At 40.3% G+C, this 15,805-nt stretch overlaps 1 protein-coding gene across 1 annotated transcript in view; it reads right to left on the bottom strand.

The window, feature by feature from the left end:
• Btbd8 (BTB domain containing 8) overlaps positions 1-15,805 on the bottom strand; it is a 69,163-nt gene that overhangs the window by 12,991 nt on the left and 40,367 nt on the right. The window contains exons 8-13 of the mRNA XM_059274915.1: positions 14,455-14,543; positions 12,977-13,079; positions 4,602-4,784; positions 3,699-3,836; positions 2,742-2,871; positions 540-601 (exon numbers count right to left, since the gene is read on the bottom strand). Of these exons, the coding sequence (XP_059130898.1) occupies positions 540-601; positions 2,742-2,871; positions 3,699-3,836; positions 4,602-4,784; positions 12,977-13,079; positions 14,455-14,543 (705 nt within the window). The remainder of the gene's footprint in view (positions 1-539; positions 602-2,741; positions 2,872-3,698; positions 3,837-4,601; positions 4,785-12,976; positions 13,080-14,454; positions 14,544-15,805) is intronic.

The raw sequence follows: 15,805 nt of genomic DNA, 5'->3' as shown, positions 1-15,805 counted from the left end.
TTGTACTTACATATTTTATTGATTACATGAATATCTGTATAATATAATACCATTTGAAAGGAAGAAAAATACATTTCAGGCTATAATAAAATCATCAAATAATTTTTTTAAAAAGGAAAAATAGCAAAATTGCCATTTTAATGTTTTAAGAATGGGGTGCAGTCAGGTTACTCTGATGATTACACAGGAAGTCTCTAGAACCTTGTCATGTTCTGGTAATGGGAAGGCAGTCTAAAAGCAGAAATCAAACAGGATCATAGATGTCTAAACAACTCCTGGTTTACTGGAACAGCTCCAGTATGTTAATTTGCCAAAAAAAATTTCCAGGAAATGAAAAAGGCACATATTTCCTATACCAAATGAATATTAGAAATTTACATAATTTAAAATGTATATATTAAATGCTTAGTTGATTTTTTTAGACTCAAAATTACTTCCTCTTAAAAATAGCTTTAATTAATAAAAGATTTATTTTGAAATATAAAATAATAAATTTAAATAGCTTTCTCACTGGGACCCGTCCAGTGCTGGATGTTTACCTGAGAACTGGTGAGCACAGGCTTTCTGCCAAGTCTTCGATCATCACCTTTGTCAAATGCAGCTGTGGGAAAAAACCAAGCACTTTATTTTTATCAAAAACATTATTATTACCAGAGAAGCCCAGGAAAAATAGAATGCCAGGAGAAAATGTTAGATTTTGATATATATTAAAAAAAAAAAAAAAACAACTTGAAAGCAAACCAGTACACAAAACAATTTATATCACATTTTAGAATAAAGAACCTATTCTTCAATCTTATTCTCTGATCCGGAAAATTTTGTTTTTAAAGTTAATAAATGAAAATGTAAAATCACATACATTCATTTAAAAAATCTAGAATTTTCACAAACTATAAATTTTTGAATATCTGGTTTCATTTAGTTTCTAAATTAAAAAATAATATTTTACACATAATTTAATATGAGAAAATATCCAATACTATAAAAATATTCTGCTGAAATTAAAAATATTTTCTGGTTTACAGATTGATTATAATGGTGGAAAGAAGAGAAGCATGTAGTTCTGAGAACACAGCAGGAGACAATCCTATAACTCATCCATCCTCACTGGAGCTAAATAAAGATTCACTTTGTAAGGTTATGCGGGAATTACTGGGGGCCTCGTGCTCGGCACCAGGAAAATGCAGAGAAAGAGTCTGAGGGGCGAGGGCTGACGTCCAGTTTGGATTTCCAAGGTTTACAGGGCTTGAGGTTTGACTATGAAGGAATGTATTGGCACATACAATTTCTCAAATGTATTTACTTTTAGTAAACAGCTATCGAGCATCTTCTACAATGTCTGTTCCACAGGATGCATGCTACACGACAGAGCAAAGACGGGTCTGCAGCAATCAAATGACCGCACAATAATACACAGAAGATAAAGAATTCTCCATCAGTAACTCAGCAAGAGAACGTTAGAGCAAAGATGAGCCACAACAGTAACCACACACAGGTCAGGCTGCACTACACCTCAACCACTTAAAATTCAAGATTACCCTGATGCAAGGAAACACAATGAGAGGTTCATATGATAATTAACTGCATGGCCACGGACAATTTGTCTACATATGTATATGAGTACGTGTAAACTTACTCAGATTTCTAATTAGTACTATAAAGAACACTGAAATTCAACTTAGTTGTGAAATCCTCTAAAAAAGAGAAAAACAAAGTTTGCTACCAATCAGAAGCGAGCTCACAGGACACCCACTGATGGGACGCTCATCTTTGCGTCTTCACATTGCAGATTTTGAAAGCTAATGTCTAAAATTCAGCACAGAAAAGTCACAAGGAAAAAGTGTTCAATTTCTAAAGGTTTGATGATTTTTATTACATGAAAAAAATTATCTTTGAAAATTGTTCTTTAAATTACATCTAGCTGCTTTAGTAAGCAGGTCTCAACATAAATATATCACTTAAGAATTTTATATAGCTGAGATATATTTTATCATACACAGCTTCCATGTTTTAGAACACTAAAATGTCTGTTCCATAAAATACAGTCTTTTAGCTTAATGTCAAAAAAAATAAATAAATAAAAATGTAGAGCTGCTAACATGCCAGTGTGATTTCTGAGGCACCTGCTTTAACCTAAAAATAGTCATGAAGCCATTTTAGTTCCACACCCTCAAAATTCTATTTCAATACTTTTTAAACACACACACTTTCTGATAGATATACATCTTTTGTTTAATGCTAATGCTTCAAACCGTAACTAGTAAATGTCAGAGATCACTGTGCGGCACCCGAGGGACCCTCCGCAGTAGCACACACTGCATCCCTGAACCAGTCACTCATGAAATAAAGCCATCTAATCTCAGCAAAACCACAAGAAAGGTTCTTATGATAAAGATGGGAAGCTTCATGGTGAAATACGTTTTCATAGGGGAGAGAGTATGCTTGGTGATCTGACTGTACAGATTATGTCCTTTTACAAATCTAAGCTCTTCACAAGGATTTTTTTTTAAGCAAATTTGGCTAAAAAATATGAGGATTAAAAATTGATAATTACATACGTTTTCTAAGAACAGCAGATAAAGCATGGTTTCTCAAAGCAGCCTAACACATCATCACTAGTTTTGGGTGGCACTCCATTACTGAACAGAAGCTCACAAATGCTAATTAACCAGAATTCAGAATGCCTTCAAAATATCTGCTCTCACAAAGATCACAACAAGAAACTCTGAAGATTAACATACCTGCTTGGATTTTCTGCTGGTCATCTATGTGCATCCGTTTCCAGCCTTCTGTGTGACGAACAGCATAGAAGGACTGAACCAGGAAGGTCCACAGCTTATCACGCACAGCTTGGATCTTGCACGTAAAGCCCTGTGTTCCAGCAACAAATCAGCAGCTGGTGAGAGCCACATTGTCATAGCAACCAGTCATTATTCCTTTCCGAATCTACTTACTCCTAAGCTAGATCAATGATGTCATCAGTTACATTTCTAAGATTATCGAGCACATGCTATTTATGAAGGCTCACTCATTAACAGAATTTTACAGTGAACACGAAGCTGAATGCTACTCTTGAAACATTATTTTAAAACAGCAATGGGCTTTATACGAACACCTTCCACAACCTTTCACATTAACTATGACATGACAAGGTCAAATACTTTATGTGATAATAATAAATTTGATGAAACATTTTATCATTCTTGTAGAATAAAAATGCAATAATTAGTAATTATCTATTGTCACTGATTTTGCATTTAAAAAGAACTGATATTTAAATTTTTCATTTTTCCTACTCAATCTAATTTAAAAATAAGGTTGGTTTTGAGAAATAAGGAATTACTAATACCATATAATAAAATACTAATGATGAAAAATACTAAAATATACATTTTATATGTATAAGTTTATTATAATTATCAGAAAAAAATACCAAAGTTACATTGTGCCAGATAATTGCTAAGTCCCAAGCTGTGCTTAGAATTAAGGATCCAAACTGCCTAATTCTAAACTTTAATAAAAAGTTAATTTGAAAGCAAACATAATTGAAAAAAAATTTTTTATTAGGAAATATTCCAAATAGATACAAGAAACTGTATCAAGTCCCAAGGTGTCCAGTACCTGACTACAATGACCTGTGCAACATTCAAACTGTTTACAATATTACATATTTTAATGAACTTTGTTATATTCAGTACCATTTCCTTTGTACTTTCAGAATTCAGTAACGTGTCCAGAGCCATAAGGAGGGAGCAACTATTTTCAGTGGTAATATTGTCTTCAATTGCTTTAAAAATTTTGTCCAACAGATGAGCTGTGCTGCTCATTGCTTGTGACTACAAAACACAGAATTTGACATTTAATGAAATACGTGTAAAATATACAAAAAATGTTAAAGTCTAGTGTAACAGCAGTACAACTGTCACGGCTGGGTACATAACATCACCTGGAAACACATCTGCTTTTCCTTTTCTGTTCGAAGACTCCACGAGCATCCACCACCCCCTCCATACACACATACACACACACACACACACACACACACACACACACACACACACACACACACGAGATACATGCACAAACACACATGTGCACACAGACACACACTCGAACAAGACACACATGCACAGGCACATGAATGCACGCACACATACACACAAACGCACACATGCACACGTGTGCACACAGAGTTTTCAGGAGCCAATATAGCCTAATAATTGAACCTAGAAATAAAGACAACATCTTTATTCAGTGACTAATTTTAGAAAAAGTAGTTCCTTATAAAAACAGAGTTTTAGAGAACCACCATCTTTACAACTTGGGTCTCTAAAATGTGCTCATGGTGACCAAGGAACAGAGCTGGCCCAAGTGACAATGTGCCTTGCCAGGGCACTCAAACCTGTCCCTCCTGCTTTCTCATCTGTGAGCCAAAAATCCTGTCCACCATGCTCCAAATCTGTTGCAAACATGCCATCTGCTGTGGAATTTACTTGTCAGAATATTTTAATCAAAGGCAACCTGACTTTAAAAACACTTATGTAATTAAAACCAGAACACCAAGATGGGGCTGAGTAGAACACAGCCTCTGGACACGGTACCTGTAAGAGCAGAGTGAAATTTTCACTCTCAATGATCTTTGAGAAGTTTTCTACAATAAATGCCACACACTCTTCTTGCAGCTGGGATGCCATCGACAATGCTGCTTCTGTCCACTTCACTCTGGGTAAACCCATGATTAGCCTGTCACTTTCCATCAGAAGAAAAGCAGCATTCCTGTGATTCTAGAATTTTAAAAACATTTGGAAAAATTAGGTAGTATTACTATTCATAAAATAACTTCATAAGCAAATCAAATCATTCTCATAGGGATGTTTCCTATGAGAAACACAATCCCAGGTAGCTATTACCTTTGCCAATCTATAGAGGACTATGTGGAGTGGCCAGCAGCAGCTCGGCCCACAGCTCCTTGTAGCAACAGGAGCCATCTTAAGAGAATATCAGCCACGGGTCAGCCAGTCAACCCCCATCATTTTAGAAATAACAAATTACAGTTTCTAGCCATTCAGTTGTGAGATGGGTTTCTTACACAGCAATGAAATGGAAGACTGAGTACTTAGCATAGATGCTGGACATTCTTTAATTACTGAGGACCGGCTTCCCTGATCCTTACACCTTTACCACATACTTTTTGTACATGCTATCAGAAAACTTGTCCCTTTTCTTTAAAGCATGTAATTCAGATAAGATTATTCAAATATGAACATAACATCTGCACTGTATGTTCAACATCTGGTTTTGCTTACTGCTGTACTGTAGGGCCTACTACAGAATGAGTCAATACTGAAACTCTATGTTCATTAGGTTTTTACTATTCTCAGCCTTAAACAGGACACCTAAACCACCTACTCCAAGGCTCACGGTACATCACTCAAGAGGGGGTAGAAAGAATGTAAGAGCTGCATGACATGGCCATGGTACTAACAAATTCACAGCAGCTATGGCTGCTGCAAAAACCCAACACAAAGCTGGACCCATAAATATTCAGTCAGAGATAGGGGAGGGGCTCATGGGGCCCAACCTGCCCAGGGGAGGAACTGGCAGTCCAAGGTTGCTGGAAGAGAGGAAGTCATTGTCTTCATTGAGTTACTCATGCTTCAGGACCATGCCCACACAGTTAACTCTGGGTAAACCCAGTGGGTTGCCAGGTAAAAACAAAAACAAACAGAAGGACATGAAACTGGGATGAACTTGGTGAGGAGGACCACCAGTGGGGGGTGGGTATGAATATGACCTGAATGCATTACATACTTGTTTGAAATTGTCAAGAAATAAATTAACAAAATAAATACACAGACAGTCCTCTACTTATCTACATGGTTCCCAATGTTTTATTGTTATGTAATAATGAATTACCTTACATATAATATTTTATACATATGTAAATAGAGATATAGGATACATTCCTAGAAATAGAGTTGATAGGTCAATACTACTTGACTACTAAAGACTGAGACTGAGAACTAGATCACCAGGAAGTGACCTCAAGGTCACCTGAACTACGATGAGGAAAGCTGGACACATTTACTAGCTACTTGTTATTCAGTGTGTGACCTGTGACACTGTATTAGCCAGAGCTTATTAGAAATACAGAATCCCTGGCTCTTCCTTTGACTTAGCGAGTTAAAGTCCACACACTTAAAATCCGTAAGTGCTTTTGATGGGTTTAAAGTTTGAGAAGCACTGGTAGTCTACTGGTATATTCACCGTGAGAATGACTGGGGCTCACCTCTGTTCAGGACTTTCTGAAGAATCTCTCACCTTGGGGCTCAGCAGAAAGCCAACAAAACAAAACAAACAAAAGTTCTCAGCATCTCCTGGAGAGAGACTGTGAACCTGAAGTCCTAATTCCGATGAAGGTCTTGACTGTTAACCTAACCTTTCCCTGAATGACAATGGGGTCCACCATCCCCTAGTCAACTGAGGGCCATCAGAACACAGACCACAGATATGTTAGCACTGCTAGCTTAGATCTGGTTACCATGGGCTCTCTTAGAAGTTGGACTCAACTTTCTGGGGTGATGTCAGTCTCACTGACTCAGAACACTAATGGGAGTTAGCACAGGCCGCATGCCTGGGCTCACTAGGAACAAAGAAACAGGAGACTAGCAAGAAGACTTGAGTAGATCACAACTTGATGGGCTGATCAGTCTCCAGCAGGAGGCCACTCCATGAAGACCAGGAAAGGTGGCTGCTTTTTCTAACACAATAGAAAGTCAAGCTTGTCTAATATGCAGACACTAACACAGAATTAAGAGAAATGAAAAATAATCAACGAAGTAAGTTCTAAACAAAAAGCAAGGTGGGTCTCTAGAAACCAGTCTACACTAAATGAAGAACAGGCAGCCGAGATGCTGAAGTCAGTTCCAGACCACACAAGAGTGAGCACCATGGCAAAGCCAGTCAGTCACCCTAGAAAGCACTGTCCTCCTACCTCACAGTAAGAAGAGCCTAATTTCTGTTCTGAAGAACATGGAAACCTTATACTGCAGTGCAGTTTAGTAAGTACACAATGGCATCACACCTAAAGAAATGCATATATCATAAAGATCTGTACTACTGAGGAGCCAATGAGCACCTGCGACTTTGTGAGTCAGAATCTTTTCTGGTAGAACCTTGTCTCAAGGCTGATGGCTGCTGACTCATCAAGACAGTGTCTGATGAAGACTGGGGAGACTGCTAAGTTCTTAAAATAAGACGAAAATGAGGTTTGCCACACTAGCCTTTCCTTCCAAGAGATTTCTCTGTAGAATGTGATGCTGTTTCACCTACAAATACTTTACATTTAGCCACAGAACTTTTAACCTTTGAGTCAATACTCTCAAACCCTGAGAGGAAGAACTAGCATCTCATGGGGATGAGTCTCCTAACTGGTTATCTAATAAAAAGTGATCAGCCCTGAAATCATATATACAAACCACACTAAATGGACTCAGGAGGTTGTGTGTGTGTGTGTGTGTGTGTGTGTGTGTGTGTGTGTGTATGCATCATACACATATGATGCACTTATGCATCTCTAACCCCCCTCTCTCCACCACCCCATATATGTGTGTGTAACAATAATCAAAGAGGCCATCAATTTGAGAAGGGGTGAGGAAAAGGGGACATTGGAGCAGTAAGGAAGAAACATTGGAGAGGCTGGGGAGAGGGAGGGGGTGGGGAGAGGGAACATGGGAGGGGCTGGGGAGAGGGAATATGGGAGGGGTTGAGGGAGGACAGAGAAGAAGGAAGTGAGGCAATTATATTTTAATTAAGAAAATTTTAACAAACAAAACACTCTGTCCCTTTCTTACCAACTACATTTACGTACCATTTGAACGCTCTATCATTCTAACACTGTTCACAGCATCTGTTCTAGTAGATTCCACCTTAAGAACTGACTTTCAGGACTGGGCATGGTGGTGCACACATCTTTAATCCAAACATTCATGAAGCAGAGGCAGGCAGATCTCTGAGTTTGAGGCTAGCCTGGTCTACATAAAGAGTTCCAGGACAGCTAGGGCTGTTACACAGAAAAACCCTGGCTTGACCCCCCGCCCCCCCTCCAAAAAAAAGAGAGCCAACTTTCTTTGCTCATCTTAAAAATAAGCAGCAGCTACTCATTCATGAAAGTAGCATCAAGAGGTTGTAGCCATTCAGCCACTTTTCTAGACTTGATTTCTAATTTCATTTCTCTTACTATTTCTACCACATCTTCATTTATTTCCTTCACTGAGTTTTAAATCCTCCAAATCATTCAACCAGGAGGATTAGAGTATGTTTCTTCCAAATGTCTGCTAAAGTTGTGTGTATGTGTGAGTTGTGTGTGAGAGAGAGAAAGAGAGAGACACACATTCAGGTACACAAACACAATAAATCTTTAAAAAAAACAATAAAAAAGATAAGCAGCAATGCTTATGTTAAAAACACAGTGGTGTGCTGAGATGACAGCTTTTTAGTGTGGGTCCTGGGACTCAAACTCGGGTCATTGTAATTATGCAGCAAACGTTTTACTAGCTGAACCATGTCCCCAGGACTCTGAATACTCTTAATGGCATCTAGACTGATAAATGCTTTCCAAGAATGTTCCAATGTCCTTTGCCTAGCCAGATGCATCAGAGGGTCACTATGTGTGGAAGCACGGTGTTATAAACCATACTTCTGAAACAATAACACTTGAAAATAGAAATTACTCCTTGATTCTGGACCACAGAATGGATTCTGGGTTAGCAAGTATAAAACACTAATCCATCACACATCTCCATGAGAGCTTTTGGGTGAACAAGTACCAAGTACATAGTCAATGAGTAGTATTCTGGAAGGAGTCTTTTCCTTCTTTTTTGAGGAAGAAGTCTCTACAGTGAATTTAAAATACTCATCAAATTACGCCATGAACAGACACTACTTCAGACTTTGTTGTTCCATTTACAAAGTGCAGGCTGCATGGGTTTGGTATAATTCTTAAGGGCCCCAAAATTTTCAGAATGGTCAACACAAGCACCAGTTTAGAGTAATCAGAGCATGAGTCCCTAACAGAATCAGAAAGTCATTTGATGCTTGTGGAATCCTATATGACATCTTCTTCCAGCACAAAGCTGTGTAATCTGTACTGAAAACTGTTTATGTGGTCACCAATCAAGCATCTTAGCTAGGTCTTCTGGGTAATTTCCTAAGGAGGCTCTGGCCCAGCAGCCTCTGCAGCAGCAGCAAAGCTGTTTTGCTTTCTTGTCTCCTCTGTGCTTCCGATAGCAGCATTTTACATTTCCTTATTAACTTTTCCTTTGCATCCATAACTTGGCTACCTGGTCCAACAGGCCTGGGTTTCAGTTCCTCTTTTGTTGTTGTTTATTTGAATTCTATTTCTGAGATAGCGTGCTGCTATGTAATTCAGGCTGGTCTCAAATGCTCAAGTGCTGGAGTTGCAGACATATACCATACACCAAGGCACCAAAGCTGTCTCGGCTTTCTTTTGACATGCTTTCTTTGAAAGCCAGGCTAATCATTTCTAGCTTTTGACTTAAAGTGAGAGATCTGTGACCCTTCATTTCATTTTGATACTTATACCCATTGGTATACTTATACCCTATTCATAAGGTTATGAATAGGCCTATAGAATAAAAATACAATTGTAAAGAAGAAGGAGCAGCATGGTTTGATGGGCTTATTCTTCAATTAAACTCAGCTACCACTTATGAAAAATCAAAATGAAACCCATTACAAGACATTTGATTCAGTTAACACCTCCTCCAGCGTGGGTGTTAACGGACCTGCATCAGGCTCATCTCCTCTATTCCAGACGCAGCACCGTGGGGCCCCATCAGCAATCCCCCAACCTACTTCTCTAGTTTGAATCTGTTCTCTACCCTCTGGCTCAAACCACCTCTCTTCCTCCAGTCACATTTACTTTAGTCTCTGTGGTCTCCCATACACACTCATTCATTCGTCTATTTGACAATATACCAAGTACCTAATATATGCTGGGTACTATTTCAAGGCTGGGTCTAAATTTTAAATAAAATTGACATGACCCTAAACACTAGTATCTTTAGAATGGCAGCAATATATTTTAAATCTTCTTTGTCATTTACTGATGTAAGCATAAAAGAAAACATCTCGACCATTCTTTTCTCGTCTATGAAACAGATAAAACAGTATCTGTCTTATACTAAATTTCACAAAAATAACAATATATGAACTCTATGTGTCTGATAAAAACACTCCACTACTTAGGGGTACTACTTGTACTTAGCAGTAAATAATATTTCTATTGAACTGAATTACAGCTGGAGTAACTCCCTTCATGACTGGGAGTAACTACTCAACAATGAAGAAAACTAACACAAAAACAGTGACAAGTGACAAAGCCCGGCCTTCAGAGTCCATGAGTGTCACCTCATGAGCTACACTTGTTTTCCCAGTTAGATTTATTCACCTGTGCCACCCAGGCTCATGTTATCATTTAACCATGAATAAATCACAGGAGCAGGGCTGCTTAAAGTGTATGAGAGACAGACAGACAGACAGACAGACAGACAGACAGACACACACACACACACACGCGCACATACAGAGACAGACAGACAGACACAGAGAGAGAGACAGGAGAGGAGAGGAGAGGAGAGGAAAGGAGAGAGAGAGGGGGGGGAGACACTCCTTGTCTAAGGCAAGAGAGGCTGAAGGAGAGGACAGCTACAGGCTCTTCAGTGTCAACAAAACGATTCAGCAAATATGCAGCAAATTGTGAAGCCAAGAGCAACAGCATCTGCCTTTACCACATCTTCTCTCTAAATCTCACTCCACTCTGCTTGCGCAGGCTAGTTTTATGTCAACCAGACACAGGCTAGCATCATTCTGCAAGAGGAAACTTCAATTAAGAAAATTCCCAGACCAGATAGGCCTGTGGTATGTTTTCTTAATTGCTAATGTGTGGCAGTGCCCGGTTCACTTGTGTGGGAGGGGCCATCCCTGGGCCAGTGGTCCTGGTGCTATAGGAAAGCAGGCTGAGCAAGCTATGGAGAGCAAGCCAGTAAGCAGCTCCCCTCCATGGCCTCTGCATCAGCTCCTGCCTTGAGTTCCTGCCCTGACTTCCCTCAGTGATGGACTGCTGTCTAGAAAGGTCCTTCCTAAATTGGTTTTGGTTATGATGTTTTATCACAGTAATAGACAACTAACAAAAACCCCAATTTTGTGGTCACTCTAACTGGATATGGACACAGAAGAAAGTTCAGGATATAGACTTTGTCACTGCCAGGCAAATGTTACAACACCATACCACCAAACCCTGTCAACCTGGGACCTGAATGTAACTGCGAACTGTGCTTTGCTCCCTAGTGGAAAGAATAAGTCATGCTGTTTCCTAAAATGACACAGGTGTCACTCACCATACAACACGCTAACCCTTTTCTAAAAGGAGAAAATAAAGACAGAGTCTGTGTATATGCTGTGTGTGATACTCTTCAAACAGACTCAGTTCTCAGGGCCTACCAACAAATATGGAGGCGCAAAGTGAACTGGTACCAGCATGTCTTAGACCTTAGCAATGAAGTCACAGTTAAAATTAGGATATTTGACTACTAATCAGACAAACAGAAGAGTGTGAATACTGCACATGTGTCCTAACTGCGGCTCATTCTGGAACTGACACAGTCATTTTTTTTTCTTTCTGTTTTTATAATCACCTTCCTCCACTCCTGATTCCACATTTTGATTTTAGCAGCCGCCTCTGCTGTGTGTGGCTCCTAAACTGGCAGAATGGGCTAGACTGTTACTGTTAAAAATCCTGGGTCCTTATTGTCACTGCTCATAAACTGCTATTGTTTCCTGCTGATCTGATGCACAGAACCTGGGTGTACTGCATTCCAGATGTGTTCCGATGTAGTCCTCCTTATCCACAATGGAGAGTGGCAGCCCAGTCTCTCCCTAACAGCCAAGCTACTTCTTGGCTACATGGATTTGCAGACCAGCTAGAGAAGGCTGGTTCAACTATCAGCTCAATGGAATCCTTCCTGTCTGTATTCCTGATGGAAGCATTCTTTTCACTGGTGCTAAGGTCTCTACATCAGCAGCGCCCAAAACTGCATAGAGGAGAGGCAAAATTGTGCTTGTAGGTCAATAGGAACAATTCTGTGTGAGGTCAATCCCACCTCCCCATCTTGATTTCTGGGTACAGGAATTTTGACTACAAGAGAAACAGCACCTTAAATGCAAAGCTGACGTAGTGCACACTGTATCTTGGAGACACTACCTCAGCCTGGGAAAGTACTGCCACCTAGCTGGCACTGTAACGTATCTTCTAAAGGCCCTCTTCCATTCTATCAGACCAGGAGTTTCAGGGTAATAGGGAAATTTGCAAGTTCAACGAATTACACAAGCATGAATCCATTGATTTTCATTTCTGATGTGAACTTCTTAGTCATTACTGTACTGTGTAGAATCAAAGATGATAAACAAGGAAATCCATACATTCATGGATAGCAGTTTTAGCAGAAACACAGAGTTAGGAAGGTAAATTCACATCCAGAGTAAACATCTATTCTAGTAAAAACAAATGTATCTTTTCCATGAGGAAAGCTGCCTCCTGTGAACAACCTGTCACCAGGTGGTGAACCATCCCTTGAAAGAGGATGCTCCTGAGAAGGTCTAGTGTTATGTTCTGAATCACCCTGGCGATGTCAGCTTCCCTGCACTGCTGAACCAATGCACAACCTCCATTTCTGGAACCCTTATGTTAATGGTTCTACCCCAAACTAGTGAAGTAAGCACTTGAGAGTAGCTTCCGAAGACCAGGATTTCAGGGCTGGATCTCCACTTTGGTCCTGAGTTATCTGAACTGTGACTCTCACTTTGCTTTTATAGAAACATTAACATTCAATTTCTGCATTCCAGTCACTGACTAAGCTACCTGATGGTACACATAAAGCATTTAGATTATACTTACTAAGGACTGAATCAGCATACTGAGACACGTTTTCTGAATTTCAGGAGGCACATTTGCAAAGCTTCTTTCTGACCAAAACCTTGCAAAATGGCTTATAATCCAGCTGTTAAAGTAAATAATCCAAGTTAGAGTAATGAAAAAACGTAAAAGTCAGTATTTTTTTCAATCATATAAGCACATATAAACCACATATTGGGACCAACCCTCACTTAATTTTATAGGCTCTAAGATGGACTTAACTATATTCACTTTCAGAAATGTAGAGGGCATGAGGTCATCATGCTCATGGATAAATATTGGAGAAACCAGGAATGTTATCACACAGGGCTGTCTCCTCAGTGGCGGAAATAAAATATGTTTCCACCCAGAAAGCTAGGAGTGGATTTTATTAATAACCTGGTGACCTTTGCTATCTGTAGAGTCAGACCTCACCCAAATCCCCCAGAATGTCTATTCCAGACTCTCCCTCTTTAGACCTTTATCTTTAGCTCCTAGTTAATAGAACCCATCCTTAGGGGGATGTCACATGCACTTTATAGCTTGCTGACCTCTACGCTGTCTCAGTCAGAGACCACACTAGATCTTAGGCCCTTTACCTATAGAACCCACCCTTGTGGTCACATGTGGGGTGTTTACCCACCAACCCCACAGCTCCCCAGAGTTTTCTTGAGTATGAGCAGCAGGAAATATTAGATAGAAGGATTTATTGCGGAGAATCTTGCAGAGATAAACAGATTGAAAATAAGGGATAGCCTCGAGAGGGCCTGGAACCTTTTCCAATGGGCCCCGACTGCCTCTGCCCCAGGGTTTTATAGAGACGCCAAGGGGTGGAGCAAATGACCTCCTTCCCCAGCACAGCCAAGTGCAGACCATCTCAGACACCTGCACTCAGGCCCGTGGTTCTAATCATCCTCTATGTGCACTGCTGGGTAAAGCCACGAGGAACCCGAGAACGGGCTCCCACAGTCACATGTACTTTGTAAGGGAGTTTCTAAGTAGTCACACCTTAAGCTTTATTGTACACCTGGAACTGGAATGATTCCTGCCTGGAAACTCTTTTCCAAATGGTACTGTGTATAAATATGCTTATAATAAACTGCCTGGCACCAGACTCCCTAAGTTTGATCCAGACCGACTAAATCAGGCTGAATGGAGTTTTCATTCTCACCTCTTAATGGTTTGTTTCTCTGGCTGCCGTGATGCTTGAAGGGACTCCCACACAGAAACACATACATGTTGGTTATGTGTACATTTTTACATAGCCCTGGTTTATCTTCGATGAAACTGACCCCATGTGTCTTAAGTAACATCTAAATCCAACTTCTCAATTGGTACAACTAGTTAAGCACTTGAACTGTGTTTGAAAAAACAGACCAAGACTAAAACTGCCCACGAATGTTAGACAGTAGGAGTATATGTTATGTATACATATATATAGAGGACACACAATAACCACGGCACTGCATAAGGTGACTTACTTCATGCAGTCAGCAAAAAGACTTTCCACTCCAACTGAATGAGCAATAATTAGGCATTCTAGAATCGATGCCAGTGTTCTGGGAACAGGCTAAAATTGACAGAAAATATCACATTCAGTCTTATTAATTTACAGAGGCTGAAAGTATTTGGTTCATAAAGAAAATCGGATTTATATACTTAAACCATGAATAAATACGTATAATTCAAAATTTGATAAATTTAAAATTTCACTTCTTGGAGATCATTATGTAAAATTAAACAATCCAGACTCAGAACAATAAGTTATACATGCTTTCTCACACATGCAGATGTAACTTTAAATTCATATACATCTGTGTGTGTGTGTGTGTGTGTGTGTGTGTGTGTGTGTGTGTGTGTTTCTGTAGCACATCAAAATAGAAAAGGACTACGAAAAGGATGAAGAGGTCTAAAGCGGGGGCAGCAAGGGACAAGCAACCGTGATGGGATGTGTACGGCTAAAGGCACTAACCTCAAGGCTCCTTGGGCCCCACTGGTCCCTGTTAACATGGACACACATCAAAGCCACCAGGGTCCTCTGGCCGGCAACCCCACCCACCCTCCACTGCTACCCCAAACCTCAGGCTGTTCCAGTTTACAGCTCCCTCCTCACCACAGCTACCTTGTACCTGGCAATGCTTTCCTTGCCACCCTCTCTGTCCCAGGGAGGTAGCCATGGCAGCTTTGGACTCCCCGCAATGAGAGACAGCCATGTAGCAGTTTCTTATTTCCCAGAAACCTTTCTTTTCACCCAGTGGGAGGTCTGGTGAGGTGGTTTCACTGTGCTATCATTTACACCTAACAATCTGGGAAAACCAACACTCATTTGTTAGTTGGGAGTTTATAGACTACTAAAGATGATCAACAACCTATCCCTACAGCAAACTTTGAATACTCTCTGCTCTACAAGTAGAACAAGGCTTCTTTAAAAACATGTGCTTTTTAAAAAATATTTTTATTTTATAATTAACTTGATTTCACATATCAGTCACGGATTCCCCTGTCCTCCCTCCTCCCACCCCCCATTCCTACCTCCTCCAAGGCAAGGTCTCCCCTGGGGAGTCAGCCCAGCCTGGTAGACTCAGCCAAGGCAGGTCCAGTCCCCTCCTCCCTGCACCAAGGCTGAGCAAAAGTGTCCCAGCATAGGCCCTAGGTTCCAAAAAGCCAGCTCATGCACCAAGGACAGGTCCAGGTCTCACTGCCTGGGGGCCTCCTAAAAAGTTCAAGCTAATTGACTGTCTCACTTATCCAGAGGGCCTGGTCCAGTTCCATGGGGCTCCTCAGCCATTGGTTCACAGTTCATGTGTTTCCACTAGTTTGGCTATTTGTCCC

Source organism: Peromyscus eremicus, chromosome 10 (genome assembly GCF_949786415.1).
Source record: "Peromyscus eremicus chromosome 10, PerEre_H2_v1, whole genome shotgun sequence".
NCBI lineage: Eukaryota > Metazoa > Chordata > Mammalia > Rodentia > Cricetidae > Peromyscus > Peromyscus eremicus.
The sequence above is the reverse complement of the archived record's forward strand: the minus strand, read 5'-3'. Positions and strand labels throughout refer to the sequence as shown.